The 25,391-nt window shown below is 51.2% G+C and overlaps 12 protein-coding genes across 12 annotated transcripts; 5 read left to right on the forward strand and 7 right to left on the reverse strand.

Annotated features, from left to right (window-relative positions):
- Positions 1-1,485: 1,485 nt before the first annotated feature.
- Positions 1,486-2,844, reverse strand: AUEXF2481DRAFT_36857 (uncharacterized protein). The gene is made up of 3 exons (XM_013491387.1): positions 2,474-2,844; positions 2,328-2,424; positions 1,486-2,216 (listed from the first exon to the last, which is right to left on the reverse strand). Exons 1-3 carry the CDS (start codon positions 2,702-2,704, stop codon positions 1,975-1,977), a joined length of 570 nt encoding a protein of 189 aa, XP_013346841.1. The 5' UTR covers positions 2,705-2,844; the 3' UTR covers positions 1,486-1,974.
- On the reverse strand, positions 2,566-3,165 carry AUEXF2481DRAFT_36860 (uncharacterized protein). The gene has a single exon (XM_013491388.1). The coding sequence runs from the start codon at positions 3,076-3,078 to the stop codon at positions 2,806-2,808; it is 273 nt and encodes a 90-aa protein (XP_013346842.1). The 5' UTR covers positions 3,079-3,165; the 3' UTR covers positions 2,566-2,805.
- Positions 3,166-3,755: 590 nt separating this feature from the next.
- AUEXF2481DRAFT_2303 (uncharacterized protein) lies at positions 3,756-4,790 on the reverse strand (the record flags this gene model as incomplete). Its single annotated transcript, XM_013491187.1, has 1 exon — positions 3,756-4,790. The coding sequence occupies one exon, from the start codon at positions 4,788-4,790 to the stop codon at positions 3,756-3,758; it is 1,035 nt and encodes a 344-aa protein (XP_013346641.1).
- Positions 4,791-7,034: 2,244 nt separating this feature from the next.
- AUEXF2481DRAFT_36862 (uncharacterized protein) lies at positions 7,035-7,994 on the reverse strand. The gene has a single exon (XM_013491389.1). It carries the CDS (start codon positions 7,954-7,956, stop codon positions 7,267-7,269), a length of 690 nt encoding a protein of 229 aa, XP_013346843.1. The 5' UTR covers positions 7,957-7,994; the 3' UTR covers positions 7,035-7,266.
- A 293-nt stretch (positions 7,995-8,287) lies between these two features.
- Positions 8,288-8,998, reverse strand: AUEXF2481DRAFT_26733 (uncharacterized protein; the record flags this gene model as incomplete). The annotated part of the gene is made up of 1 exon (XM_013491281.1): positions 8,288-8,998. The coding sequence occupies one exon, from the start codon at positions 8,996-8,998 to the stop codon at positions 8,288-8,290; it is 711 nt and encodes a 236-aa protein (XP_013346735.1).
- Positions 8,999-9,137: 139 nt separating this feature from the next.
- Positions 9,138-9,739, forward strand: AUEXF2481DRAFT_481394 (uncharacterized protein). Its single transcript, XM_013491604.1, has one exon. The coding sequence runs from the start codon at positions 9,276-9,278 to the stop codon at positions 9,582-9,584; it is 309 nt and encodes a 102-aa protein (XP_013347058.1). The 5' UTR covers positions 9,138-9,275; the 3' UTR covers positions 9,585-9,739.
- Positions 9,740-9,869: 130 nt separating this feature from the next.
- Positions 9,870-12,854, reverse strand: AUEXF2481DRAFT_26734 (uncharacterized protein; the record flags this gene model as incomplete). The annotated part of the gene is made up of 4 exons (XM_013491282.1): positions 9,870-10,250; positions 10,301-11,061; positions 11,110-11,634; positions 11,681-12,854. The coding sequence occupies 4 exons, from the start codon at positions 12,852-12,854 to the stop codon at positions 9,870-9,872; spliced, it is 2,841 nt and encodes a 946-aa protein (XP_013346736.1).
- Positions 12,855-13,529: 675 nt separating this feature from the next.
- Positions 13,530-15,584, forward strand: AUEXF2481DRAFT_36864 (uncharacterized protein). Its single transcript, XM_013491390.1, has 3 exons — positions 13,530-13,731; positions 13,783-15,244; positions 15,295-15,584. The coding sequence occupies exons 1-3, from the start codon at positions 13,625-13,627 to the stop codon at positions 15,310-15,312; spliced, it is 1,587 nt and encodes a 528-aa protein (XP_013346844.1). The 5' UTR covers positions 13,530-13,624; the 3' UTR covers positions 15,313-15,584.
- A 160-nt stretch (positions 15,585-15,744) lies between these two features.
- AUEXF2481DRAFT_36865 (uncharacterized protein) lies at positions 15,745-18,894 on the forward strand. The gene has a single exon (XM_013491391.1). It carries the CDS (start codon positions 15,797-15,799, stop codon positions 18,668-18,670), a length of 2,874 nt encoding a protein of 957 aa, XP_013346845.1. The 5' UTR covers positions 15,745-15,796; the 3' UTR covers positions 18,671-18,894.
- A 1,072-nt stretch (positions 18,895-19,966) lies between these two features.
- On the forward strand, positions 19,967-21,955 carry AUEXF2481DRAFT_2307 (uncharacterized protein; the record flags this gene model as incomplete). Its single annotated transcript, XM_013491188.1, has 1 exon — positions 19,967-21,955. One exon carries the CDS (start codon positions 19,967-19,969, stop codon positions 21,953-21,955), a length of 1,989 nt encoding a protein of 662 aa, XP_013346642.1.
- A 723-nt stretch (positions 21,956-22,678) lies between these two features.
- On the reverse strand, positions 22,679-24,737 carry AUEXF2481DRAFT_481159 (uncharacterized protein). Its single transcript, XM_013491605.1, has 2 exons — positions 22,853-24,737; positions 22,679-22,781 (listed from the first exon to the last, which is right to left on the reverse strand). The coding sequence occupies exon 1, from the start codon at positions 24,538-24,540 to the stop codon at positions 22,927-22,929; it is 1,614 nt and encodes a 537-aa protein (XP_013347059.1). The 5' UTR covers positions 24,541-24,737; the 3' UTR covers positions 22,679-22,781; positions 22,853-22,926.
- A 20-nt stretch (positions 24,738-24,757) lies between these two features.
- Positions 24,758-25,355, forward strand: AUEXF2481DRAFT_86332 (uncharacterized protein; the record flags this gene model as incomplete). The annotated part of the gene is made up of 3 exons (XM_013491532.1): positions 24,758-24,789; positions 24,849-25,058; positions 25,118-25,355. 3 exons carry the CDS (start codon positions 24,758-24,760, stop codon positions 25,353-25,355), a joined length of 480 nt encoding a protein of 159 aa, XP_013346986.1.
- Positions 25,356-25,391: the final 36 nt, after the last annotated feature.

Consider the following 25,391-nt stretch of genomic DNA (forward strand, 5'->3'; position numbering starts at 1 on the left):
TTTGAGATTGACCAGAATCTCAATATCTTCTTGATCTATGTGCTTCTTGATCTCACCCCGGTCCGCATTCGCGGGAACGCCCTTGTCGAACATTTTCAACATTTACGAACCATCCGAAGTAGTAAGACTGATGGACGTTGATTCTGGAACGATGATGCCTTGCGCAGCAAACTCTGTGTCAGTCAAGGAATAACCGAGAGCGACTGCGACATTCTCCCAGCCACTATCTTTGCCACATAAGGCAGTCTTGAGCAGAACAGAACGTGCTATCACCGAAGCAATACACTTGCCGGCCGGATAAGACGGTGCACCTTTGATACGAATGGTAACGAATTTAGTAGCACCTTCGCCATCACGAACGACCAATTTCGCGAGCTCAGCCATGTACTCGACAAGGACCTTCTGCAGGGCAACGAAATCGTCAGACTGATGATGAGCACTAGGATCGGAATCAACGACGTCTCCGCCAGCTGCACCGCTAGCGAGCACCACGACCATGTCATTGGTGGAAGTATCCCCTCTAATGGAGATGCAATTGTAAGACTTGTCGGCTGCGGATGAAAGATGTTGCTGTAGCGCGACTGGTGTGACGGGGGCGTCGATGCAAATTATTCCCAGACGCGCCTTTGGTGATACCTGCTAATTTGAAAGTCACGGACGAGTTCGGGAGAGTAAAGTTGCGTGAAGCCATTTTCGGAAATGTGTCGATTGTCAACAAGGCTTTGGCAGCGGCCATCCAGTGATCATGTGAGTTGCCCATCTTCTCGCGTAGTTTTGGCATGCTCTGGAGTATCGTATCCATTGGAAGTCTAGAAGTCACTAGCACATTGCAATGCTTAGCAAAGTGCCAGGTAGGCTTACCTTTGACTACCCGCATTTGTGTGCATGACCATGATTGGGGGCTTTGCTTTTCCATCAATCAATTGCGCAGCAGCTTCGTCTCCCATCTTGATAGTATCCTCTAATCCAGGCTTGCCAGTGAACAAATTTGCGTAGCCTGCGTTCGCGATTGTGCCTTGCACGCCATGTCCTTTGCACTCTTGCAGCTTGTTCCGAGATACTCGGACGGACGGTGCTGTGAATGCGTTGTTAGTAAAGACGGCTGCTCCGTTGGAAGGAATGTCAGACGCGATGAAAACCAAGTCATCTTATGGAGAAGCCTCAGGTTTGATGCCAGCCTTGACACTGCCGACGCTAAATCCAAGAGGATAGCTACCGTTATCTGGTATGAACCTCAATTTGCCCTTCGGGACTTGCGCGTTCGCATAGAAGTCGAATTTAGAGAAGCCGTCGAGCCTGCCCTCGAGTTTGTCCCAGACAAGTAGTCGCCTTCAAAAGTCTATGCTTATGAAGTAACATCATTGATATGCAACTGACGTTCTCGATAGTCGCGGCTCGGCTTTCGGCTGAGTCTTGCAAGAGTGCCAAATGAGGGTTCTTGGCGGAGGGTCGCTATCAGAGTGTCAGATAACAGAGCTCCAGATTGTCATCTTTGATCCTACACTCTTATAACATTTCAACGAGGCATATGACTCACAGCTCCGTCTAGAACCATCGACTAAGTGTTTGTGTTGTCGTCCCGGAGGGTGTACATGCTGTTTATGGATCATCACTGTCACTGACTGACATGCACACTCATGATCCTTCCTGAGTAACCTCAAATCGCAAGTCCACCGGCTCCTCGATCTCCACCGCCCCGTCTCCCACAGGTCCCACGTATCCTTTGTCAATGATATCAACCTTGGCAAACAGCTCACCGCCGACTTTTTTGTACTCTTCATTGTCCTTCAACTTTTGGGCAATGAACTGATCAACGTCCTCGCAGCATAGTCTTGATAGCGGCCCATTTTCGGCATCAAGTTTGAAGCTGTCTGGGAGGAATCTCGGCTGGAGATGTTGTTCGAATATGCCCGGGAATGCATTGATTGAAGTCAACGCCAGTACGTACCAGAATCGTCTGGTGGACCATTCACTTCAGAGCCGTCGACTGTACGAGCTGTCCCGACTCATCGTACACTCCTCTCGTTCCACTATGTTAACAAACTCATCATATCGCCGCTTGTATTCCTCAAGGTCATCGCCATCGAGCTGATCGACGCCCCGACCTGTGAGCCAGTGTGGCACTTGCACCATCTGCACGGGAACGACCGACGCGAATTCGAGATCGATAATGCTTGTGATGTTCCAATCCTCGTCAACAAAGATGTTGCTTTGGTGTAAGTCAGAGAGACCAAATACAAATGGTCCGCCCCGAGACTCTTTATTCCAGAAATGAGGAAGAAGTGCTCGGAGACCGACGAGTGCCGAAAGCTGATACTCGCCGTCAGTCACACCTACGATTGAATTCAATTGATCTCTCATACGGCAATCTTGGTAGTGAAGCATGTCATGGATGTACAGCTCTGTTGACGCATACGTCGTATCCTGCTAAGTTTAGTTTGTGTTGGCAACATCAAACAGAGCCCTCACTCACCCTCCGAATACTTGTGGAAATTGCATGCCTGTTCCAAAAAAGTGTGAAATCAGACAAAGGACCATTCGCGAGAGACAGTCGTCCATCTCTATCATTAGTCCATGCGCCTATACGGTGGAGTGGAACCTTGGCTAAATCCAATATCATTTTGGCAAGTCCGTGGTACAGGTTGTCACGCCGAGTCTCATCGTCGCGATGTTTTAGCCAGCTGGAGGACAACATCTTTGCCATTCGGTACCCACTCCAGAAGTAGGTAGCCGGTGTTGGCGAGGCCAGCTCTTTTGCTAGCAGAACATGGGATCGTCTCGAATCCTCGCAATGAGTTCCAGATTCTACGGAAGTGCCAAAGAATTCGGTTCGGCCAAGTCTCGTTTTCTATGGCAGTAAACTGAGCACGATACAGTCAGCGGACGGAGATCTGCCAAATGGCCACGAGAACCTACGGATTGAGACCCTGGAAACCCCATACCAAGCAGCCTAGGCAAAGGGATTGTTGGACAGTGCTTGTTCAGCCACACGTATGTAGCAGCTTCACAACGTAACTTTTCATCGATCGTGCCAGGCGCGAAATATTCACCAATATTGTACGGCAAGGGAAACCGCATTACCGCGCGCCGGGGTAGATGTGGACTGTGGCTACCATGTATGTCAATAGGTAAACATACGTTAAAGCCACCTCGGATCCAGCCAGAGGATTCATGCAAGAGGAAATCTGATCCAGGGATTCGAAGATGTCGCGAAATCAATTCGCGAATGTAAGATGCCCGTGAGTCCAGCTCGAGTTTAAACTCAGTTGCCTTCTGCTGTGTAAGAAGCCTAGGAATCACGTCAAGTTCAACATTCAGTGCCTCTACCTCGGTTAGAGGTCCTTGAGGCGTCTGAATTGAAGGGATTGTTGTCATCCCGATGTAGCTCCAGTAGTACAGCAGAGAAGTCGATTCGATGGAGGATCGAAGCGCGTCGGTGAAATTGTTGGACATACAGAGGTGCAGGAGAACACGTGAGTTGCGTAGGCGCCGCTAAGCCAACCTGCATGAAACCTTGACCTGTAGCACAAACAAGCTGATGAACAGTCGTAGCCAGTATGCTATTCACGATAGACTTTTGATTAAATGGATGTAAGCGGGTTGTGAAGCATGAGAAACGCTAAACCATTATAGTAAGCACTAACTAAAACTAGAGGAGCTGGAGAGTTATCAGATCATCACCCCTTCCCTCATCTTCCTACTTAATATGAAATTTATCGCATGACATGTATCGGCTCTCCTTGAGCGGCACACAATCAGAATGAGGGCGTGGGCCTGGCAGCAAGGCGAGAGAGTACTGCGCTCAGGGCTGACCCAACATTAGACACAGCACCATCAACGCCAGTCAGGACATTGCCGACACCTTCATCAAGGCCCTCGCCAACGTCAGAGATACCACTGGCCGCACCAGAGCTGATGTTGGACACAGCAGCTGCGGCTCCAGAGCCGACATTCGAGACAGCCGCGGCCACTCCAGAGCTCAGGTCACCGACAGCACCCGCGAGACCAGAGCCAACCTCGCCGACTGTCCCAGCGACACCCGATACAACAGCACCCACCACAGACGTAGCAGCCGATTCGACTCCAGTAACGACTGATGCAACGTCTGAGACGACTGTACCAACGATGGATGTGGCAGTGGCTACAACCTCAGGTACGACAGAAGTAACATCGCCTACGACAGATGTGGCGACGGATCCGACCCCAGAGAGGACAGCGCTCACATCGCTGACCACAACACCGCCAACCGAAGTAGCAGTAGCTCCAACTCCAGACAAAATTGAGCTCACATCGCCGACAACTGACGTAGCGGCTGAGCCGATTCCAGAGATGACAGAACTGGCATCTCCGACTACGACACCGCCGACTGAGGTAGCGGCCGATCCTACTCCAGAGACCACGGAGCCAACATCGCCGATGATACTGGACACAAGCGAGACAGCCGGCGAGGCGACTTGACCCACAGCGGTACCAGCGGTGTCCAAGATTTCGGAGACCCCCGATACGGCCGCTCCGGCTCCTTGGGCGACGCCAGAAACAATTGGCACGACAACTCCGGTAGCCAGAGCTGGCACTTCAGAGAGAATTGCGCTTGCAGCGGTCTCGACAGCTCCGCCAATACCGCTGACAAGTCCTCCTACTGGAGTGACAACAGGAAGAAGAGGTGAGACGAGGCCTGAGATCAGGGGACCGGCATTGACACCAAGGCCGACAGACACGCCGACACCTAAAGGGATAGCTTGGATAAGTGCGGGGGCAAGGAGACCCAAGATGGCAGCTTGACGAGACATGGTGATGATAGAACGTGAGAGTGGAACGAGAGATATTGCCTGATAACAAGGCGGAAACGATGAATAGCCTTGATGGTTGTGATGAACGGAGAAGAAAGGAGGGCTTAGAGCTGCCTTTTATGATCCACGAAGAGCGCGATATACCATTCCTGTCATAATGGTGCAATGCTTCTGATTACTCTGCTGTGTATCGCTTCTGAGACATCCAACTGGCAACGTGTAGGGTCTGATAGGTAGAGCTCTGTTGTGGAGCACCTTCTTCCCATGTGCTACGCCCGTATGCAACACCTGCTGTCCAAGAAAGACGACATCAGTCTAGAAGTCAGCGAGAAGCTATCTAGAAACACTCTAGGTCGATATTGATTGCTCAAACATGTCCATACATGAGAGGCCATAACGGCTAGCGTGCAGCGATTCAGGACAGAGTGTGGAGTCCCTTATCTGAATCGATCAAGGTCGATTTGTCCGTGGACCATGTAGATCTCAAGGGTTTTCATAAACGGTGACTTGTCCGGTATACAAGACGAGTTTCAGCAAGACCCTGGAAGATCATTCCAGCGCAGGCGTTGATGATAACGAAAATATAAAGCACCACTCAAAACCGACCCTCCAAATAGCGGCATTAGTTATTGGTTGATAAAGGCAGACAGCAGTGGTGGTATGTCGATGAGCGGCGGTCGGAAGTAGAAACAAAAGAGTTGGGTAAAGACCCAAAAACGGGATCAACCGCCGCCTTCAACGCTTTGACCAGTGCATAAAATCTGTCCTCATCATCGTGACAAACGTGTTACTCACAGGGTTGCCCGCGGATATGCCTTCCAATCGTACTCGTATCACTCACCCACGCGTCAAAAACATGGCGCAAGGATTATCGAGCGTTCAGGATGCAACGCCGATCAATCATATGTTTCAATCCCTTTTACAAAAGTCCACCAGATAGTCCATGGCATGCCTTCCAGTCGCATTGGCCGAACTGTGCGGAGACGCTCTAGCTGGTGGAAGCCATCGGCGACACGATCACAATGATGATATACGACTGCCCAACTACAGACTACGGCTGCAACGCTATGGAAGACTTCTGGGCTACCACATGCTGTAGACCGCCTATCTCCAATGAGGTCTCGGACTGGATTCACTTATCAGCGGCGACCCAGACGCTCAGTTCTTTTGGTACGGAGTCATCGATGTCGCCATCGGATCCTGACATACAATCATTGCTCGATGCAAATGTCTTGGCTTGTACTGTGCCGTGCTCTGCAAACCATTTATTCGATGTGACTTTTGCAACTGAGTGTCCGGACAGGTGATCTGAACAGCACTGGTTCGTCGACCTTGCAGACTGGCGAGAATTCCGTGCTAATTGTAGTTTATGATCCGAACTCTTCAGAGAATCAGAGGCCGAACGTGCTGTGGGCTGGACATCCATATCAAGCTTGACCCTCATTCAAACGCGCCTTTTCTGGGATCTTGGCAAGATCTCATGGATTACTCGTATGTCGAAGCACGTTATCACCCTCATAATCGCCCAGATGGTCGCAAGCGAGTATCTATATGTGCACTAACATGATGGCCTCAGAGGCATCCATGTAAGCTTTCTATGAGATTCGTTTTCGACTTTGGAGTGGTCACCTCGGCCTGGAGGTGTATTCTCTTGATCTACGACTCACCAAGATCTGAAGGGCTCTCTGAAAGACTCTTTGCCCACATTTCAGGATGACACATCGGAGTCATCGTAGCTTCTAGCAATGTCGAAAGCTATTCTCAAAGTACAAGGAACCTCACCACAAGCACTTTCCATATCAACTACACAAGAAAATCATACTAACATGCGCCTTGCTATCCTCTTTGCTTCTTACTGCGGACTCACTCTTGCCGCGCCAGTCTGATCGAGGTGTCAGGGTCTTGTATACTCTCATCGATAATCTGGGGCCCAGCCTCCTAGCAGCAGCGTCGAGATACTCCCATGCAATTTGTTGGGATGTCAGCATCAGAGGACGCTTCCACATCCCAAACATACGCTCTGCTATGATTTGCTTGTAGATCGTCTGTCGTAGTTCCAACGGAAGCTTTGCAAAAGGCGAATTGCCATGAACAGGCTTGAGTGCTTCGGTTTGGGATTTCGTGATCATAATCATCGTGTGTTCTCAAGCGGGAGGCAGAAGGAAGAGTCCAAGGGAATGGTGTTTTGCGAGCTCAGGAGGAGGACGTGCGGTAAGGAACGATCACAACAGAACCTGCGTGCAATGAACAGTCGGAACCTGACTCCACGTGGCAACACCTCGAACTTGCTCATTGCTCATAAATATGCTCCACACACAACAGAATCGGCCGAGGCTACGTTCTGCTGACCTCATGCACGCAAGGCTCTCAGGTAAAAAGTGGCAACTAAACACTAATCGCAGCAAATCTACTTTTGCTGGCCGATGAATTGTCATATCTGATTTAGATGGTGAATGTGATGCTAGGAAAATAGGTCTCAAGTTGTTTGTTTTACCAGTCGATCGCACTGGTCACTTATCGAGGCGATGAAAGAGTCAATCCAAACGGTTGAACACACTGCCGGAGTCAGAGTCCATTGTTCAATGTCCAGGGCCCAGCGGTTACCACGAGTACCAAATCTTTCCCAGTCACCAGCACGACTCTGATGGATAAGTATAGATGGTGATGTATTGTCGTTGAATCGAATCGTGAATGCAAGACCGCGATAGCATGGCATCCGGATGTATACGCAGCCAACTCGAGCAAGTATGTTAATAACTTCCTCTGCCGACTCACGAAAGTTCTCCCATTTTAGGTAGTGTCCTGATAGAGTCGGCAGACCGGGAGTATGGAAGAACTCTCCGCTGGCAAAGGACTGATAGAGGCTTACGTCCCACGTATTTTGAGGAATTGGATGGTTAAGCCGAACAAGTTGCAGTGTAGTTCGATGGTTGAGAAGCTTTCGAAAGCTGTGTAGGAACTCTTGTTTGATCCTCTTGCTTGTTTGCATGAGTGGAAGTGGTAGTCTTTGCTCTTTTTGTGAGGTGAGCAGCTGGTCGTAGATCATCCCACGTACTTCAGGCGGCAGTATCATGAAAGAGACATTGTTTTTCGTGTCATCTACACAGGGAACACCGACTGATCTGCTCAGACTGGTGCTGTTGGTGGGTTGATGTTGCGGAATCATTGTGTTGTAAAAGTTGGACGAAGGTGTTTAGAAACAAAGAAGACCGAAACATTGTTATATAGAGAAAGAGCTCTGGAAATGACTCGATTGGGGAGTCATCTTGGAGCACGTGGTGTGAGTCTTCGGATTGTGATACGACAAGACGCTTGACAAACAGACCAAATCACGGGAACGCTAGCAGGCAACACAGAGCATTAAAAGACCTGGTCGAGTCGATTGCAGGTGAGTAGGTAAGATTGTATAGATTTCTCTGATGGTGTAAGGCGTCAACAGTCAGTTTCGAGACTATGGACCCGCCCGGACCTGCGTAGCTGCCCATCCACACGGGCGATCAGCGCTCCTTCCTTTTCATATCGGCTAGGAAAGCATCGATCCACTCCGCCGAGCATGTAACGCTTCGTTTCTCCCACCTTTTGTACCTCGTCAGACACACTCGATATAAACGATCTTGGAACCGAGACTGGTTTTCACGAATGGCTTCCAGCTCCGCCGCGGTATCTGACCGCACGGCTCCGCTGAACCTCTGAACAAAGTGCATCATATGATCTAGCAGTATCGATATGGCCACTATGGCCATACGTGGCAGCATCTCTTTTCCTAGATCGCTACAGCAAAAGACTTGCCATTCAGGGTATGGACTCCTTTGATAGCGCTGACGGCCTCGACTTATCCACGGATGACCTGAGAAGATGTTGCTTGCTACATCGGCATTCTTGTGGTAGAAGTTAAAGAACGGGCCATCGGTATGACCGTAGTCCTCGATGTGAAGTATGGTGCCAGATCCCAGTATACGTGCCAATGTCGTCGTAGCTTCCTCTCTAAGCTGTTTAGACGTTCGCATGATTGGATGGAAGATCTTGTACTCAGTACGCCTGGCGAAGAGATGGTCATAGATCATGTCGCGTAGTTCTCGTGGAAGCTCGACGAGCAGAGGGCTGCTTTGAATCGACCGAGTCTCTTCTCGAGCCTGGGATCGAGTTTCGACTGGCATTGTGCGGACGGAGGAAAGAAAGGCAAAGGATACACGAGATTCGTTGTACATAGTGTAGGGAAGCAAAAGGGCAAAGAGTTTGAGCAACACGTTGTTCGAGGAAGCAACAGAGTTGGTAGCTGCAACGAGCCAGCTGAACTTTTCAACGACCTCGTTGAAAGAAAAAGCCACGTGCAAATTACAAAAAATCTGCTCATATGTAGCAAGCTTTCCAAAATCAGGCTGTACACCGGTTATCAATAAGCCTTTGGCTAGACTTATACACTGACTCGCAAGACTTCGTACACATCTTTGAAGGACTCGTCAACCCATACAAGCGGATCTCCCGATGCTTATCATTCCCAGTTGTCAATCACCACAAGATGTATCGATATCTCGCATGGAACCTCCAGCTGATCCTAGGCGTGGTGTAGCGCTTGAGATGTCGCTTCATGCACTGGCGATATTCTTGGTTTGTTTGCTTGCATGTCAACATGAGCGGATGTGTGAATATGGACGTGAATTTGCCGTCGAGGATATAGTGGTGGATCATGTCTCGGACTTCTATGGGGACCTTGGTGAGCAGGAAGCTCGGCTGCTCGTTGGACTGGTGAGCAGTGTCCATCCTCAAAACGCCAATCACAGATGGGAGAGGTGAAATCCGAAGTGGTCGGCCTTGCGGGTCGGTCTTGCGGTCGTGTGTGTTGTGTGAGTGCAAGAATGAAAATCTCTCATCATCGATAAGTTGCCATGTGGAGGCGAGGTAAATTTGCTCACATGTACCAAACTCCTAGAAGCCAAATCTGGATGCTCGCCTCCGAGTCATCCCGTGACCCTCGACTCATCCCAGGTGATTCTACGATTGCATGGCTGCTTTCTGTCTGCAAACTTTCCAGTTTCGAGTAACACTGCTCATATAACGAATAGATAGATAAGATCCAGACTATGCTTGTCCGAATCCCAATGAATGTTCCAATGCAATATCCAATTTTCTCGCAAGAATCTCCTTGCTTTCGTATTCAGGAAGCCTCAACGTGCCGAAACAAGTGCTGCTTCCAGGCAATGCACTCGTCTCGGCATCACTTCTCTCGATAACGAAAGTCAAGCTCGCAGCTCCATTGATGGGTACTCTATTGCTTGCTGTAACGAATTCCAGCAATTGCTTTTGCTTCTCTTGCGGATATGCTTTGACGACCTCCCAGAACCAACGAACGACAGGTGAGGCTGCTGTATAATGATTGTAAGTCGCTGCCTGTTGCAAGGCATCGATGTCAAGATGGTTGTATCCCTCGACTAGATTTCGGAATTGGTCGGCATTCAGGAGCTGAACATGTGTAAGTGGATTGAGACTTGTTGGACAGACAAGACACTTACTGTCAATGGTCTAAGATTCATGACCGAGAAAAATCCTTTGGCGAATGCATTGAATTGCGGCCTAATGGACCAGTCCATGACCCATTTACGATATGTCGAAATGTAATCGTGACGGTTATCATTCGTAACTGGTTGGACCGTTTCGCCAGGTCCCGCAACTTCCGCCTTCCAACCAGGCCATTCGAACTTGCCTTGTAGTGGTACAGAAGCATCTGACGGGGCCAACTCGGACTGAGATGTCAAGTGTGAGTCTTCCGTCTCGTTCGACGTCCCATTCAGAGGCAGTTGCTGATGGACGTCGTCAACTGGACTTTGTCCAGACAAATATGGAGGATGGTACCGGTCTGGGTTTTGAGACATCACCTTCAATCGACCCAAGCCCATACTTGTGCCTAGCTTGATCTTGTCAGACAATGACCAACCATCCCACGGGTCATTCATGCACACATCCAGATTCAAGCCATTGGCATCAAAGCTGTAGACATAGTCTCGAGCCAGATCCTCTTCTACAGAGCCCTGGTATATTTGCATAAATCGCAAAGACCCGGCTAAATTCGGCCAACCTTCCCTGAAGTCGGCTTCGTTGGGTTGTTGGAAAAGAAGTTTCTTATAAAAGGCCAGAGGAAAGGAAACTGGCAGCGTGATACCATTATAGATGGCAAGAGCGAATAGCAGACCAACAATTTGATACTTGTAGAGTGGTACCATCGTTGCAGGCTGAAACCAGGCCAGACGAGTCAGAGGGTCGATTGAGAAGAGGGCTACTCGACATCAGCACGATCTCGAAGATACCAGGTCAAATCACTTACAGTAACTGGGGTCGAACAGTTCTTGACAAGCGAGCTTGAAAAATTCGATCTGAACACCTCCAAGGTCGTGACCAATTTCACCTTCGTCAATCCCCATACGAACCCTGAGTGGTCGCAATAATTCTCGCCTCTCTCTGTGCCAAAGCTGATCAAAGGCGTCAGATAGAACTGATTGTCTGTTGATTTTCAATACGAGGTAATGGTCTTGAGCCGTTTTCAGACGCTGATCCAAGTAGACGATATCTTGGAGGGTCGACTGAAGTGTTGTTCTGCGACGCAGATGCAATACAGCATCCGCTTCGTTGTACGCTCGCCGCATAAGAATGTGATGAGACGCCCGGACCAGAGGGGTTGTTACCCTAGTATCGAAAAGGAACTTGAACGATAACAAATGACGAATGTTAGGATCTGATCTATACGACAACCAGTCTTGTGCTGCTTTGTCGACATCAAGATATTCGAATAGCGCGGAAATCGTGAATAACTTCGCAGGTATATCTAGCTGTGTCCGACCGTGGTGTTTCCCTGTCGGTGTCAGTTCTGAGAGGCAACTATGGGCTTTGGCGCATACAAAGATCCTCGATCAGCTCGAGTGCCGAGCCGGCAACACTCCATCTATTGATCTGCAGAGATCCATCCCACTCCTTTAAAAAGCATTTTCGAAGCCATTCAAGCCAGATAAGAGACGTGGTACCGACAAGTTCCCCACCGTGTCGTATCTCGTCTCTAGACTCCGCCCCGAAGTGAGCCAAGCGTATACTCTGCTCCTCTTGGATCAAAAAACCGGCGACAGACTCTTTGATCCTACGCGTAGTCCGCCATATCCCCAGTCTTGAATCTGGCTTTGCATCCTCCGTACTGCAGGCGGACAGAGTCTCTTCAAGACACGTCCTAGCGCCAATCGCCCGGATTAGGCGCTTCGCCATACGCAAAGCAGACTCTTGCTCCAAAGCATCAAGGACTTCCAACCAAGACGTCGAAGACGGCCCTGGTTTGACGCTTCTCTGCTTACCGTATGCTTTGCCATGAATAATCGTGGACCATACCATAGCCCACGTGTCCCTCCCGGCACGAGGAACGAAGGAAGTGAGTGCGTGGATAGCACAATACACTACACCTGAGACATGCGAGCCTTTGCGATCGGAGGGAAATGTCTGGAAAATCCTTGGACTCCGTTTGCTTGTGTCAAAGGGGCTTTCAAACAGCGGCTCTAAAGATTTCCACATGGAATCAAAGACAACATTCGATGCATCTGAACCAAGTGCATGCACCGTCTCGAGAGCGTTATGCAATCTAGTACGATGTATTGCGCAATGAGGAATATCTAAGTCTCCACAGACACCCATAGGGTTGTCAGAGAAGCAGAGTGCAAGACAAGAGAAGCTGGAAAACATGGAGCTCAGTCTCGCGCTGATGAGTTCGAAACTTGCAGGGCCACAATGATTCAAACCCGATGCAGTTGAAAGAGTGTTACGCGATGCTTCACACAGTTCGATCAGGTCATCGCAAGACATTGGACGAGCAGATATGGGCTCAGAAGCATCCTCGTCTTGTGTAGAAGTCAATGGTTCAGCGTCCTCGATCAAATGGAAGTTTCTCAGCGACTGAGAGTCGAAAAGTTGCTGCACAATTGACTTGTTATCCAGTCTCTCCTGAAGGTCAGTAACGATGGCAGGGAGCCGAGATGGAAGGTACGGGCAAAGGTGATGAGATGCGTCTGCCAATGAGGCTAGAACAACAGCCATGGCTCGAGCACTGACAGGCGTATAGACACGCAGGGGTGGGCCAGTACGTCGGGACCTTGCTGTCGCACAAAGAGGTGTGCTGCAATGAGAGGAGCCACATCCATGACGGAGTTGGACGAAGAAGCTGTGAACACATGGTTAGACAGGGGAATGGGTATCTGGCCACTTCTAGGACGCGTACCGATTGATCAGGTCCTGAGTCTCATAACGGCGACATGGGAATGACTGTAAGGAGATCGAGCGAGACGATGATTGCGCGTCCATAATAATACAAGAGCAAACCGTACAAGGAAGCGCCTATACCCCCATAGCTAGTGTCGTCGAAGAAGATGTCGAAGGTGTTGTATGAACACGTGAGAGTCGAGGCAAAGAGACGCGATGCGGACCAGGCTCCGACGTGGGACAACACATCAGAAAGACGAAGGCTTGCTGATCTGACTCGGGGAACAGAATCTGCGTGTCTTAGCAGTGGCCGGAAATGGCGCAATAACAATAGAAGACTACCGATGCCCAAGGCTAGAAGACTCGCGAACGGTGGGAAGTTGTACCGATGTGTGAATATGTCAGGTGAAGAAGTGGGCTTGGCATGCATTTGGGGCGATGTCAGGGACGGGGATTGCGGCGTTTTGACTGACGAAATGGTTTGCGACTAAGAAATTCCGCCCCTCCAGACATTTCTTATCAGGCTGCTTTCTCGCCCTTTCACCATTGCGCGCCACCAGACGTTCAACTCACACACAGCATATACCACCCTGACAAACTCGCTCAACATGGCTAGTATGGCATCGGGTCCTACCCACCCTTTTACCTGCAACACGTGCCAGGTCGCCTTCCGCTCCAGCGACCTGCAGCGCACTCACATGCAAAGTGACTGGCAGTGAGTCTGTCCGACCAAAAAGCACAACTCATAACTGACCCTCTTGCCTAGCCGTTACAACCTCAAGAGAAGAGTTGCATCTCTTCCTCCGCTCACATCGGAAGTCTTTGCCGAAAAGGTCCTCGCCAACAAGGCCTCAGCTGCTGCCACGGCCGCTCGCGCCTCGTTCGAGAAGAGCTGCTCCGCCTGCCAAAAGACGTATTTCAGTGAGAACGCCTACGCAAACCATCTCGGAAGTCTGAAACATAGACAACAAATCGCTCGCCTGCACATGAGAGATCACGACGATGCTGCCTCGGTCATGAGCTCGACCTTTTCTCTGGGAGAGACTCTCGAAACTGCTTCCAACGTCGAGACTGCCTCGGTCGCGTCTGTAGCCACCGACCGCCCTGAGGAGCGCGACACCGACCTTGGCCAGATCACCGACGGCGTCCAACAGGCCAACATTGCCGACGGAGACAACGAGTCCACAAGCGCTTCCAACGCCACTCCCGACGAAGACATGGTCGAAGTCCTACTCAACCAGTGCTTGTTCTGTAACACCATCTGCGAAGACGTCGACGAGAACATCAAGCACATGTCCAAGCAGCACGGCATGTTCATTCCTGAAAAAGAATTCCTAGTCGACATGGAGGGTCTTTTGAGCTATCTCCACGAGAAGATCCACGACGATCACCAGTGCTTGTATTGTGGTCAGCTGAAGCACACAGCCTCCGGCATCCAAACACACATGCGCGACAGAGGTCACTGCATGATCCCCTACAGCACCGAGGACGAGATGCTCGAGATCGGAGAGTACTACGATTTCAGAAGCACCTACTCAGATGGTGAGGACGATGAGAGCACTGATGGTGCCGACGACAGACAAGAGGGAGGCGTCAAGCTTGGTGCCGCTCGTGCCACAAAGGTCACCATCGAGACCGAAGACGGTGACGGAGATGCAAACATGGCCGACGAGGATGATGAGGGATGGGAGAGCGATGGATCCTTGTCTTCGGTGCCGACCGATGAGATCACATCGGTGCCCATCGACGACCATTCACACCGTTACAAGACGCTCGACCGCCACAGACACCATTCTCACAACGACCCCCGTCCCCACCGAAACACAGACGGTTATCATTCTCACGCCCACTCGACTCCTCATGCTGTCTACCACGACGACTACGAGCTGCACTTGCCTTCGGGACGTACTGCCGGTCACCGTTCGCTCGCCAAGTACTACAGACAGAACCTCCGCAACTACCCGACCCCCGAGGAGAGAGCCGAGCAACGAGCTATCGAAGGGCGCCACGATTCGGACGGCGAAGAAGAGGTCAGAAACAGCAGAAATGGCCGCGGGCGTGAGATCGTCACTCGTGCAGAGGGCGGCCTTGGTATGGTCGGTGTCAGCGAGGACAAGAAGAAGGAAGTCCGCACTGCCGAGAAGAGAGAGAAGAAGCGCGAAGAGAGAGCGCGAGCCAATTACCAATGGGGCAACGACAAGAGAGGAAACAACCAGAAGCATTGGCGCGTAAGTCATATCGATGATGAGGCTGGCATACATTCACTAACTCTTTGCAGGACCATCTTTTGCAATAGACGGTTACGCATCACATTGCAGTCTCTGGGGATTTGGGTTGCAGCATTATTTGGACAAGGTCTGGTTCAAGTATATCTTATGATTGTCACACATCTGGGTTTCAGCGAATTGCACCAGCGAAGGTCCTTCAAATTTCATGACGATACATAGAGCATTATGTTTTTTCGCGGGAAACAAAATTGGGTTATTCTCGTAAACTATATCTGCATTTCCTGGACAGACCAGTGTGATGACCTTGTCCAAGCTTATACCGGACCCGTGATATCAGTTGCACATAGGTAATGTGGTGCAATGAAGCCTTCGAAGGACAGACCAATGACCATTGTAGCGCGAGTGTGGACGTCGAGATATGATTGGACAGATGTTGATGTCTTGGCGTGCAGCATGTTTACTCGCAGTGTTTTGATGTTGACGCGAAGGTGGTCAGTGTGCAAGTTCGTGTCAAGTTTCAAGCATCTTTCCTCCAGCATTGGATAGTCCAGCATGCCTTCGTCTCGCCAGTCGGCAGGGAACACGTCTACCATGTCGAGCTTCCAGCCAGAGTTCGAGTCGACCCAACAATTCGACACGGCGACGCAGTCACTGCAACTGCCCAACCTCCGATCCAGCGCGCAGCGTTTCGCCTACTACCAGCCGCCGCAGCCTGAAGTGCACATCGACTCATCCTTTGTGCGTGACAGCTTCCCAGACTTCACCGAGAGATCGCCCTCTCCATCGCCCTCGCCCGACGCCAACAGGTCCATCGAAGCAGGACGCGGCAAGAAAGGCAGCCCCAAGAGCTTCGACATGTCCGACATAGCACTGCCTAGTGACAGCCTCTACGATCTGCACAGCACCCCTCCCAGAAGCGCGCGTCCCACTCCCAAGAAGACCGACAATCTGAGAAAGGAGGCCTCGTTGCGACGCGCCCACTCGACCGACAAGAGAGCCAATGCCTCTCAGCGCCGCTCCTTGTCTGACATGCACCACAAAGTCCACCGCGAGAGCGACTCGTCCTTTGTCGGCGAAGACCGTCCCATTACGAACACCACCCAGCCGCGAAACACGCGCTTTACCTCGGCCAACCTGCCCACTTCCTACTCCCACGACCAAGGCTTGCAATCCACCTTGACTCCTCAGCGTCCCCTCCACAACCCCACCGCTACCTGGACCGGCTCCCAAACTCAAGCCTCGTTCATGCTACCCGACCTCCCGAACATCACCGAGCTGGTCTCGGGCATGCGCAAGGATGGAACTCCAGTTTTCTCACGCTCCCAGAAATCCCGCTCGCGCTTCACCTCTGCCTCTTACAACAACCCCACCATCACAAGCACCGTCACTCACGCGAACATCAACTCCATCGCTGTCCCTGACGAAGAAAAGGCCATCTTCGCTTCTCTCCAACTCTTGAAGGACAAGGTCGCAAACCTCGAATTGGAAAAGAGTGAAGCTCAAAAGAGACTGGAAGAATACGAGACTGAAGTTGGTCAGCTCAAATCACGTCTTGACATTGAGCAAAAGTTACGACGTCCTGATAGTGCCTTGGGAGAGGACGACGACAGTAGTGCAAAGGAGAAATGGCGCCTCGAAAGAGCCACCCTTCAGTCTACCGTCAAGACTCTGCAGGACCGCCTCGATCGTGGTAGACGTAAGCTGTCTGTGAATGATATTGCCGTCAAGCGTTTGACTCAAGAACGTGACAACTTGGTCACTCAACTCGGCGTTGCCTACTACAACTCTGAGGAAATCCGAAACGAGAACCTCCGTTTACGCGATTCCAATGAGCACCTTGAAGCCGATGTCGAAGCGCTACAAGCAGAGAACAGTCGTCTACGAACCAGGCTAGCTCAGATCAAAGCTCAATTCAACGACGAAACCCAGCAGTGGAGCTCGCGTGAATCGGATCTCAAGGCCAAGATTCAGCGTCGAGAGGTCGCTGTTCGCGACATGCAACACGACCTAACCACTCAGTCCGCAATCGATCAAGACGGAAACTCGAAGTCAGTCAAGTCACGCACGACCCTTGAGCATCAGCAGCTTGTGGGCAGCCGCCGACCAAGCGGAAGACTGGGTCAGCATACCAAGCACAACATTCTGGACAGCATCGAGGATGAGATTAAGAAAGCTCGGATCGCATCTGCGTCTGGCAATACCCGCTCTCGCTCTCGTTCCAGGTCCAACACTCGTCAGACTACTTCAAGGCCTCAGCGAACCGTCGAGTTGAGCGACATCGATTCCACGACCAATCTAGATTTCTCGAGACCCATTAGAGATGAGACTGAAGAAGACTCGAAAGACATCACATATCTGAGTTTCCTCGATCCCAAAGAGCTGGCTAAGTTGCGAAGGACTCTCGAGGAGGAACGTCGTGCTTCGAAGACCGCGCGTGCTGTGTCTGCGCCTCAAGTGCAAGATAGCGCAACTTCAACCAACATTGTCACAGCGCCTCGCAAGTCTTCCCTCAAAGACGTCACTACCAATGACACTGGGCGTTTCACCATCAGATCTCAGATTGACGAAAACACTGGCTTACTCAAGAACGTCCGCATCCAATCGCCTCACATGTCAGATGCGATCTCATACTCTGAGCCGAGAGAGTCCATCGAGGCATCGTTCATGGGCACCTCGTCACGCCGAAGAAGTCGCAGCAAGAGCACGGAAGAGATGACCTCTGCGTTCATCCTTCCTGATATCACTCTCCATACCGGCCCTGGTGCCGAAGCCACATTGATGGACGACAATGGTGATGTTTCACATGACGGCGTGAACTGTACTGCTTGCCCAAGCAATGACTCAGAGGAGAAGGAGGTTTCCATACCACGACCAACACCCGTTTCCGAGCGCGATATTGATGACACAAATGCGACTGTTCGCCCATCTCAACCTCCTCCCGTGGCTCTCGCCACCGTTCTCAAACAGCTTGAAGACGAAGTCACGCATCTGAAGATTCAGCTCAGGGCTTACGAGACAATGTACAACAAGCACGATCCCGCCCTTGGTCGTCGCAAGCGTCTGGGCGTGAAGCAAAGAATTGATACTCTTATCGCCGAGGTCGAACGCCGCAGCGATCAAATCTACGCTTTGTACGACGTCCTGGAAGGACAAAAAGCATCTGCAGACGTTGATAGAGAGCAACAACAGCAAGAAGTTGCGGATGAGAATGTCGAAAGCACACTCCAGAGCCTGGGCATCGATGTCAATGAACTGACTCAGAGAGCTAGAGAGGCCAAGCAAGTGCAACAACACCCTTTTGACGTTGCAGGACTTGATGATGAGAGCGACGGTGGATTGTCCTGGGAAGGGTTCAATGACGAGAGTGAAGTGGAGGAGATGCAGTTGCCCCGGCGCCGTTCTGTGAACATGGCTGCGGGTGCATAGAGGTAGATACGAGGATGACTTTATATTATGATTTTTGTGTATTGCTTTCTATCGGGGCAATTCTGAAGGGGAGTTTCTCCAGTCGAGCATGTTTTGGGTCTAGGTTTAGTGGTTGGTGTCATGGGCAAGAGGATCCAGGATTCACGTTGTTGTAGTCACTATTCTCGAATAATCATTTTCTTACCATTGCATGTTCAGTATGGCTATCAGTATCAGCGCATCAAATTAGGATCACAGGGTCATCTGACCGCAATGCCTACCGTGAACGTCAGTGACTCTTGCCAAGCCATAGCTGACAACCTATACACGTTCTGAATCTCGCACATGTAATTGCATCTGCTCCCCGCGGAAGCAACAGAAGACCCACATGACCACATACAACCAGCCTTCCATCATGTAAGAATCTAGAGGAGGATGCCGAATTCGTATGCGTATAGGAAGAAAATACGACGATGAGAACGATCGCTGGCCCGTTGAGGCCGGCCAATAAGCGGCGGTTTTCTATGAGCGCACGCCCTTGTTTTGAGCCCACGCCCTTGCTTCGATCGTAAGCACAGCCTGGTTCGGCCGAGGAATGTGTTGCCGGTCGCTGCCTGGAGGATCCGAGAGGGCAAGGCTCAGCAGGTTACATGAGTAGGTTTTTTTTTGGCGATGTTAAGGTTGTCAGATTCGATGTGGATGTTGTGGTGCGCATCGCCCGGCATGACGATGCGACCAACAATGCGGATAGAGCAGCCGGAAGCTGAGGAACAGAGGTACCATAGCCCTGCTTAGCCACGCGGCTACTCTAGTACTTGGAACAGCCTCCGGACAGCTGGATTACACTGTCGCCTAGCCGACAGGCTGAGTGATCTGCAAGGTTCCTCCGCGGCAACCAAGCCCACGGAAGATCGACTTGGGCAACTGCTCTTGTGCTTGGAGAAGATATCTTGAGCATGGCTGAAGAATCGACAGTTGCCAGCTGCGCTTCATGTTCACTTTGTTATTGCGCGCTTGGCAGCAGATTGGTGTGGAGCAAGGCGCGACACGATGTAATATAGCAGGAATGAGCAGTGCGTAGCCAAGAGAGCGTATTCGAGCGTATGCAAATGTGACGGTGGGATGGGAAAGCGAATTTGCCAAGGTGTGTTGGGTCCTGCATGGAACTGAAATAAGTTTAGAGTACGTCACACTCTATTGGTAACGTTCCCGCGGGAGCCGGCAGGCTTGATATATCCTTTTGTTTGCCCAGTTCCGCAGGCAGATGGTCGACTATCACATTAATCGCATTCTGTATTCCTATCCCAGTAAAACAGGATGAAGGCCCAAACAGCATTGACCGGCCTGGTGTCGGTGGCCGCCCTTCTCCCTGAGGCCTCGGCCAACATAGTCGCTATCCGTAACCCCTCTGTTGAGCAGGCTGCTGCAGAGGCTCTCGCTATTCCTCTTGCCGTCCTGAAGCGCGCAGCTCCTGACGCTCCTAATGGCTACGTCCCGACACACGTCGACTGCCCTTCCAACCGCCCTACCATCCGCCAAGCAACCACCGTTTCGCCAAACGAAACAGAATGGCTCTACGTGCGAAGGAACAATACCGTCTCGGCCATGAGAAACTTGCTTGGTCGCATGAACATCACTGGACTCGACACAAACGCTTACATCGATAGTGTAGCAAACAATGTTAGCGCTCTCCCCAACATTGCTATTGCTGGGTCGGGCGGTGGTTACCGTGCTCTCATGAACTACGCTGGTGCCGTCGCTGCCTTCGACAATCGCACTTCAAACTCTACTGCTACTGGTCAGCTTGGCGGTCTCTTGCAGGCTTCTACCTACCTCGCCGGTCTTTCAGGGGGTTCGTGGTTGGTAGGAAGTCTGTTTGTCAACAACTTCACTTCGGTCGAGAACATCCTCGCTCAAGATACCCCTGACAACGGAGGCACATGGCAGTTCGGTAGATCCATTCTCGAGGGGCCTGAGAGCAGCGGTCTCTCAATCTTGAACACTGCCGGTTATCTCAAGGATATCTACGACACTGTCCAGGACAAAAACGATGCTGGCTACGAGACCACCATCACTGACTACTGGGGACGCGCTCTTTCCTACCAGTTGGTCAATGCTAGCGATGGAGGGCCTGCTTACACCTTCTCATCTATCGCTGACTCGGACAACTTCATCGCCGGTAACACACCCATGCCCATCTTTGTCTCTGACGGCCGTGCTAGAGGCCAGCTCGTCATTGATGGTAACGCTACTGTCTACGAGATGAATCCCTGGGAGCTTGGTACTTTCGATCCTACTACCTATGCTTTTGCCCCTATTCGCTACCTTGGCTCAAACTTCTCTGACGGTGTCGTTGTCGACGGCGACATGCAGTGTGTCCGTGGCTTCGACAATGCCGGTTACATCATGGGCACATCCAGCTCTCTCTTCAACCAGGCCTTCTTGCAGGTCAACGGTTCCACCGGTCTGATCGCCGAGGCCATCACCGCTGTCTTGGCCGACATTGGTCAGGACAACGACGACATCGCAAACTATCCCAACCCCTTCTTCGGTGTCAACAACGCGACCAGCCGTGTCGCCGACACTGACCAGCTCACTCTTGTCGATGGTGGTGAGGATCTGCAAAATATCCCTCTTCACCCTCTCATCCAGCCCGAGAGACACGTCGATGTTATTTTCGCCATTGACTCGTCTGCCGACACCACTGCTGACAATGGTGGTGCCAACTGGCCCAACGGCACTGCACTGGTGGCCACCTACCAACGTACCTTCCTTCCCATCTCCAACGGCACCTCTTTCCCTGCTGTTCCCGATCAGCAAACCTTTGTCAACCTTGGCTTGAACAACCGCCCTACCTTCTTCGGTTGTGACGCCAGCAACACAACCAACATGACCCCTCTCATCGTCTACCTCCCCAACGCTCCCTACGTCTACCACAGCAACGTCAGCACCTACGACCTGTCCTACAACGACACGGAGCGCAACTACATCATCGAAAACGGCTACAACGTCGCCACCCTCGGCAATGGAACCCTCGACTCCCAATGGCCCACCTGCGTCGGCTGTGCCATCCTCAGCCGCTCCCTCGAACGCACCGGCACCACCGTCCCCGACGTCTGCACCCAATGTTTCCAGCGCTACTGCTGGGACGGCACGGTCAACTCGACCACAAACACCACCTACGAGCCCCCGTACAAGCTCGCCAAGGGCGAAGTGCTCGGCTTCAGCAACAGTGGTTTCAAGAGCACTATGCCTTCATTGGCATTTGCTGTTTCTGCCATTGCCACCGTTCTGATGATCATGTAGATTGCGATAGGTGCTTTTGTTTTGTTCGCTGTCTTGTGGTTGTATAATACATCTTCTGGGAAGACGATATCTTTTGTATGAGGAGATATCTTCTGATTAGTCTGTTTCTCTTTTCTTTTTCTTTTTTGGAAAATGATAGATCAGACTTTTCTTGAATAATAATAAATCTAGATTACCAATTTCCAACAATCATACAATTGTGAAACGATCATCGTCTATGTGGTGTGAATGTACACTCAGAGTGCTGTCTAGTCTTGCAGCTTGTACATTATAGTACTCGTACGCGTTTGTTACTCTAGTAGCCAAGATGACTGATTGTTGGTTGACCGAATCTTGTTCAAACTGGGTATACAAGGGGCCGACTACACACACCGAGGGGCGACTGTCCAGCGAGCCGACAGTGTCGAGAAGAATGAAGTTGAACTCCGTGTTCAGTCTGTTCCATAGTCGTAGCTGGCCATCATTCGAAAGTGCGATACCTCAACTCCTGATCGCACGCCAGATTAAGCCCTTTCCAGAATCACCATCTACCAAAACGCCTTTTTAGCCTGCGCGCGACGTAGGTATACCATTGATGGCCACTACATCCGTCAAGCTGTATGGTACTAGCCAGTGATTGTCGTTGACGAATATGTATGTGCGCAAACAGAACATGTTTATTCTGAGCAGGGTTGTTCTGACAACAAAAAATGTCAGTCATTTATTCGTCGGTAGAACAGCAGGATTTTCCATGTTGCGAGTGTGCGCTGGTTGTTATTGTCAGACAAGAGAGGCATCTACTAAAATACTCTGCCTGAGCTCTCAGCATCTGCACATTGTGCATAAGCTGTCCCTATCAGGTGTTCATCCTTGAAACCAGCACACTTCGAGCACGTGGAAAGAAGGATATATGCTTACCTCCAAGTCTTGATCTCTGATGTAAGTGGTAGTGGTGGATCTTCTTCGATGTCATTATCAAGGTTATGCTTGCTTCATGAGCGCTCCGAGTCACCAACAACGTAGCCTCTTGCTACACCACCACGGCCCTCTTCCATGGCAGCACCCTTGATCTTGCCATCCTCGTCATAGTCATAGGCAATCTCGTAATCGGTGCCCAGACCCTGCCATGTGCGCTTATTGCGCAAGAACTCTGCAGCAGGAGAAACCTCGCCACCGATTTGAGCGAGATCACCATTGGCACGCTTGATGAGACTGGTAGCAGCAGTCTTCTTCGATGCTGAAGCAGAAGGTCGTGCCATCGGGCGACTCTGAGAAACGTAGCGTCCAGTGCGAAGATCAAAGACTGGAGCTTCAGACTCCGAATCTGAGTCAGCGCTAACGCCGTCGGCATCCTGCTCCTCGGTATCGTCGTCATAAGTGCCTTCGCCCCTGACAACAGTCTTCTTGCCGAGCAGAGATTGGAAGTCACTGTTCCATTCTCCAGTCCAAATACGATGGCGTTCGTCGGTGAGAGCCAGCTCCAACTCGAAGGGTGTGATAATGGGCTTCCAGAAGTCCTTGCTTTCGATCAAACTGCTTTCCCAGCAGCCAATGATGACCCATCCGTCGACTTCCGAGAAGTTTGCGACCTTGGCAGCATTGACCTTGCCGACAACGAAAGTGTAGTACTTCTTGCCGGCACGGGTAATGAGGTCTTGCACGTGAGCAAGGGCTTCCATGTAGTTCTTGACGGAAAGAGTATTGATCAGAATACCGAAGACGGAGGCAGTGCTGAGATTTGTTACAAGGGCGTAACGGCGTCGAAGGATCTGAGCAGTAGAGGCCGACATGGTTTGTGGTGCTTCTGAGCCCTCGGAAACAGTTGGGTAGATGTCGATGGAGGAAACCCGCGAGGTGAGGTTAAGAAGAAGAGAGGTTGGTGGTTCTGAAATGTGGAACAGGGAGTATTCGCGAAGAACGTTGGCGTCCGCGTCCACTCCAGCAGGCACAGTACGATTAGGCAACAGAGATGAGGGATTGTGAAGTAGCGATGTGGGAAACAGGTTGTTGTAGCCGGCTTCCTGGAGAGCAGATTGCAGAGGTTGAACGTGTTCTGAATAGGGAATATCTGCCATTAGGATTACTTTGTGATTCTTGTCCGGGTAAGTTTTCTGAAAGCTAGCGACTACGGCGTCCAGATGGAGCGGGCGGAAGGTGAAGACGTAGATGACGGGCAACCTTTGAGTTGGAGACAGACAGGTACGGCCATAGTGGACTACGACATCGGCAAGGACATGCTCAGCAGCGACTTCGTCAACACAGCAAGCGCCGTACGAAGTGTCACCCAGAATGCATAGTCTCTTTTGATCGGCGTCGAGTGAAAGAGCGTCCAAGTTCTCAGCCACGTGCTGCTTCTTGTCCTGCAAAGCAAGCTCTTTCTGCAAAGCTTCAAAGACTCTCGGGGCATGGGTCAACATGTGGTCCGGAAATTGGAGAGCTATTCTTTTGTATTTGCCATGGCGGATTTCGTCGACCGTCCTCTTGATCTCGTAGGTGAGATATAATTGTTCGTCCGAGAAGTTTCGCACCAAGGAAGGGTCGATGGCCGGAGTGGGATCCTCGAAGACATGTGTATCCGGAGTCGACAGCACAGGGGCGACAGACATGACTGCGACTGATTTCAATCGAGACCATGTACAAAGCGTACCTGGGCACAAGTAGAACAAATAAATTTCGGCCAAGCAAAACCACCTCCGGGTGGTCTGTGCGGCAGAGGTTCGATTCCATCATCGTCGAAAAGTTGCAAGTCGAGGGCAATCGAGAAGTCGCTCGTTATACAAAGCTCCCTCGCAAAAGTACTCCGACACACAACTCACAGTCGCCATGGATCACAGCAGAGACCCTTGCCCTTGGGTGTATGTCCACCTCATTCGCCTCTGATCGCCATCACGCGCTAACCGCACTTCTTCAACAGGGCCTTGAACGATTTCGGAGGCGCTTTCTGCATGGGCGCAATCGGTGGTTCGCTCTGGCACGGTATCAAGGGTTTCAGAAACAGTCCCTATGGCGAGAGAAGGATAGGTGCTCTGACCGCCATCAAGGCGCGTGCCCCCGTTCTGGGTGGTAACTTTGGTGTCTGGGGCGGCATGTTCAGCACCTTTGACTGCGCAGTCAAGGGCATTCGGTGCGCAACAAGTCCCCACGCTTGATCTGTCCCTCCATACTGACCACCTTCTCTCACAGCAAGAAGGAAGACCCCTGGAACGCCATTATCGCCGGTTTCTTCACCGGTGGTTCTCTCGCCGTTCGTGGTGGTTACAAGGCCATGCGCAACGGTGCCATCGGTTGTGCCATCCTGCTCGCCGTCATCGAAGGCGTCGGTATCGGTTTCCAGCGTATGATGGCAGAGAACACCAGACTCGACGTGCCCCCTCCTCCTCCGCAAGGTATCGAGGGCGCCCCCAAGGCCATCGCCGCTTAATAAGAAACCTCTCGTTGTATACTGGTACCTTCCGGC

This window comes from Aureobasidium subglaciale, assembly GCF_000721755.1.
Source record: "Aureobasidium subglaciale EXF-2481 unplaced genomic scaffold scaffold_3, whole genome shotgun sequence".
NCBI classification, from domain to species: domain Eukaryota; kingdom Fungi; phylum Ascomycota; class Dothideomycetes; order Dothideales; family Saccotheciaceae; genus Aureobasidium; species Aureobasidium subglaciale.

Coding starts and splice junctions, on each gene's coding strand:
- AUEXF2481DRAFT_36857 (XM_013491387.1), bottom strand. CDS start 2,704: ATGGCAAAGATGTTGTCCTCCAGCTGGCTAAAACATCGCGACGATGAG. Junction 2,425..2,473: donor TTTCCACAAGTATTCGGAGG/GTGAGTGAGGGC, acceptor TAAACTTAGCAG/GATACGACGTATGCGTCAAC. Junction 2,217..2,327: donor GAATTCAATCGTAGGTGTGA/CTGACGGCGAGT, acceptor TCTCTGACTTAC/ACCAAAGCAACATCTTTGTT.
- AUEXF2481DRAFT_36860 (XM_013491388.1), bottom strand. CDS start 3,078: ATGCGGTTTCCCTTGCCGTACAATATTGGTGAATATTTCGCGCCTGGC.
- AUEXF2481DRAFT_36862 (XM_013491389.1), bottom strand. CDS start 7,956: ATGATTCCGCAACATCAACCCACCAACAGCACCAGTCTGAGCAGATCA.
- AUEXF2481DRAFT_481394 (XM_013491604.1), top strand. CDS start 9,276: ATGCTTATCATTCCCAGTTGTCAATCACCACAAGATGTATCGATATCT.
- AUEXF2481DRAFT_36864 (XM_013491390.1), top strand. CDS start 13,625: ATGGCTAGTATGGCATCGGGTCCTACCCACCCTTTTACCTGCAACACG. Junction 13,732..13,782: donor CACATGCAAAGTGACTGGCA/GTGAGTCTGTCC, acceptor CCTCTTGCCTAG/CCGTTACAACCTCAAGAGAA.
- AUEXF2481DRAFT_36865 (XM_013491391.1), top strand. CDS start 15,797: ATGCCTTCGTCTCGCCAGTCGGCAGGGAACACGTCTACCATGTCGAGC.
- AUEXF2481DRAFT_481159 (XM_013491605.1), bottom strand. CDS start 24,540: ATGTCTGTCGCCCCTGTGCTGTCGACTCCGGATACACATGTCTTCGAG.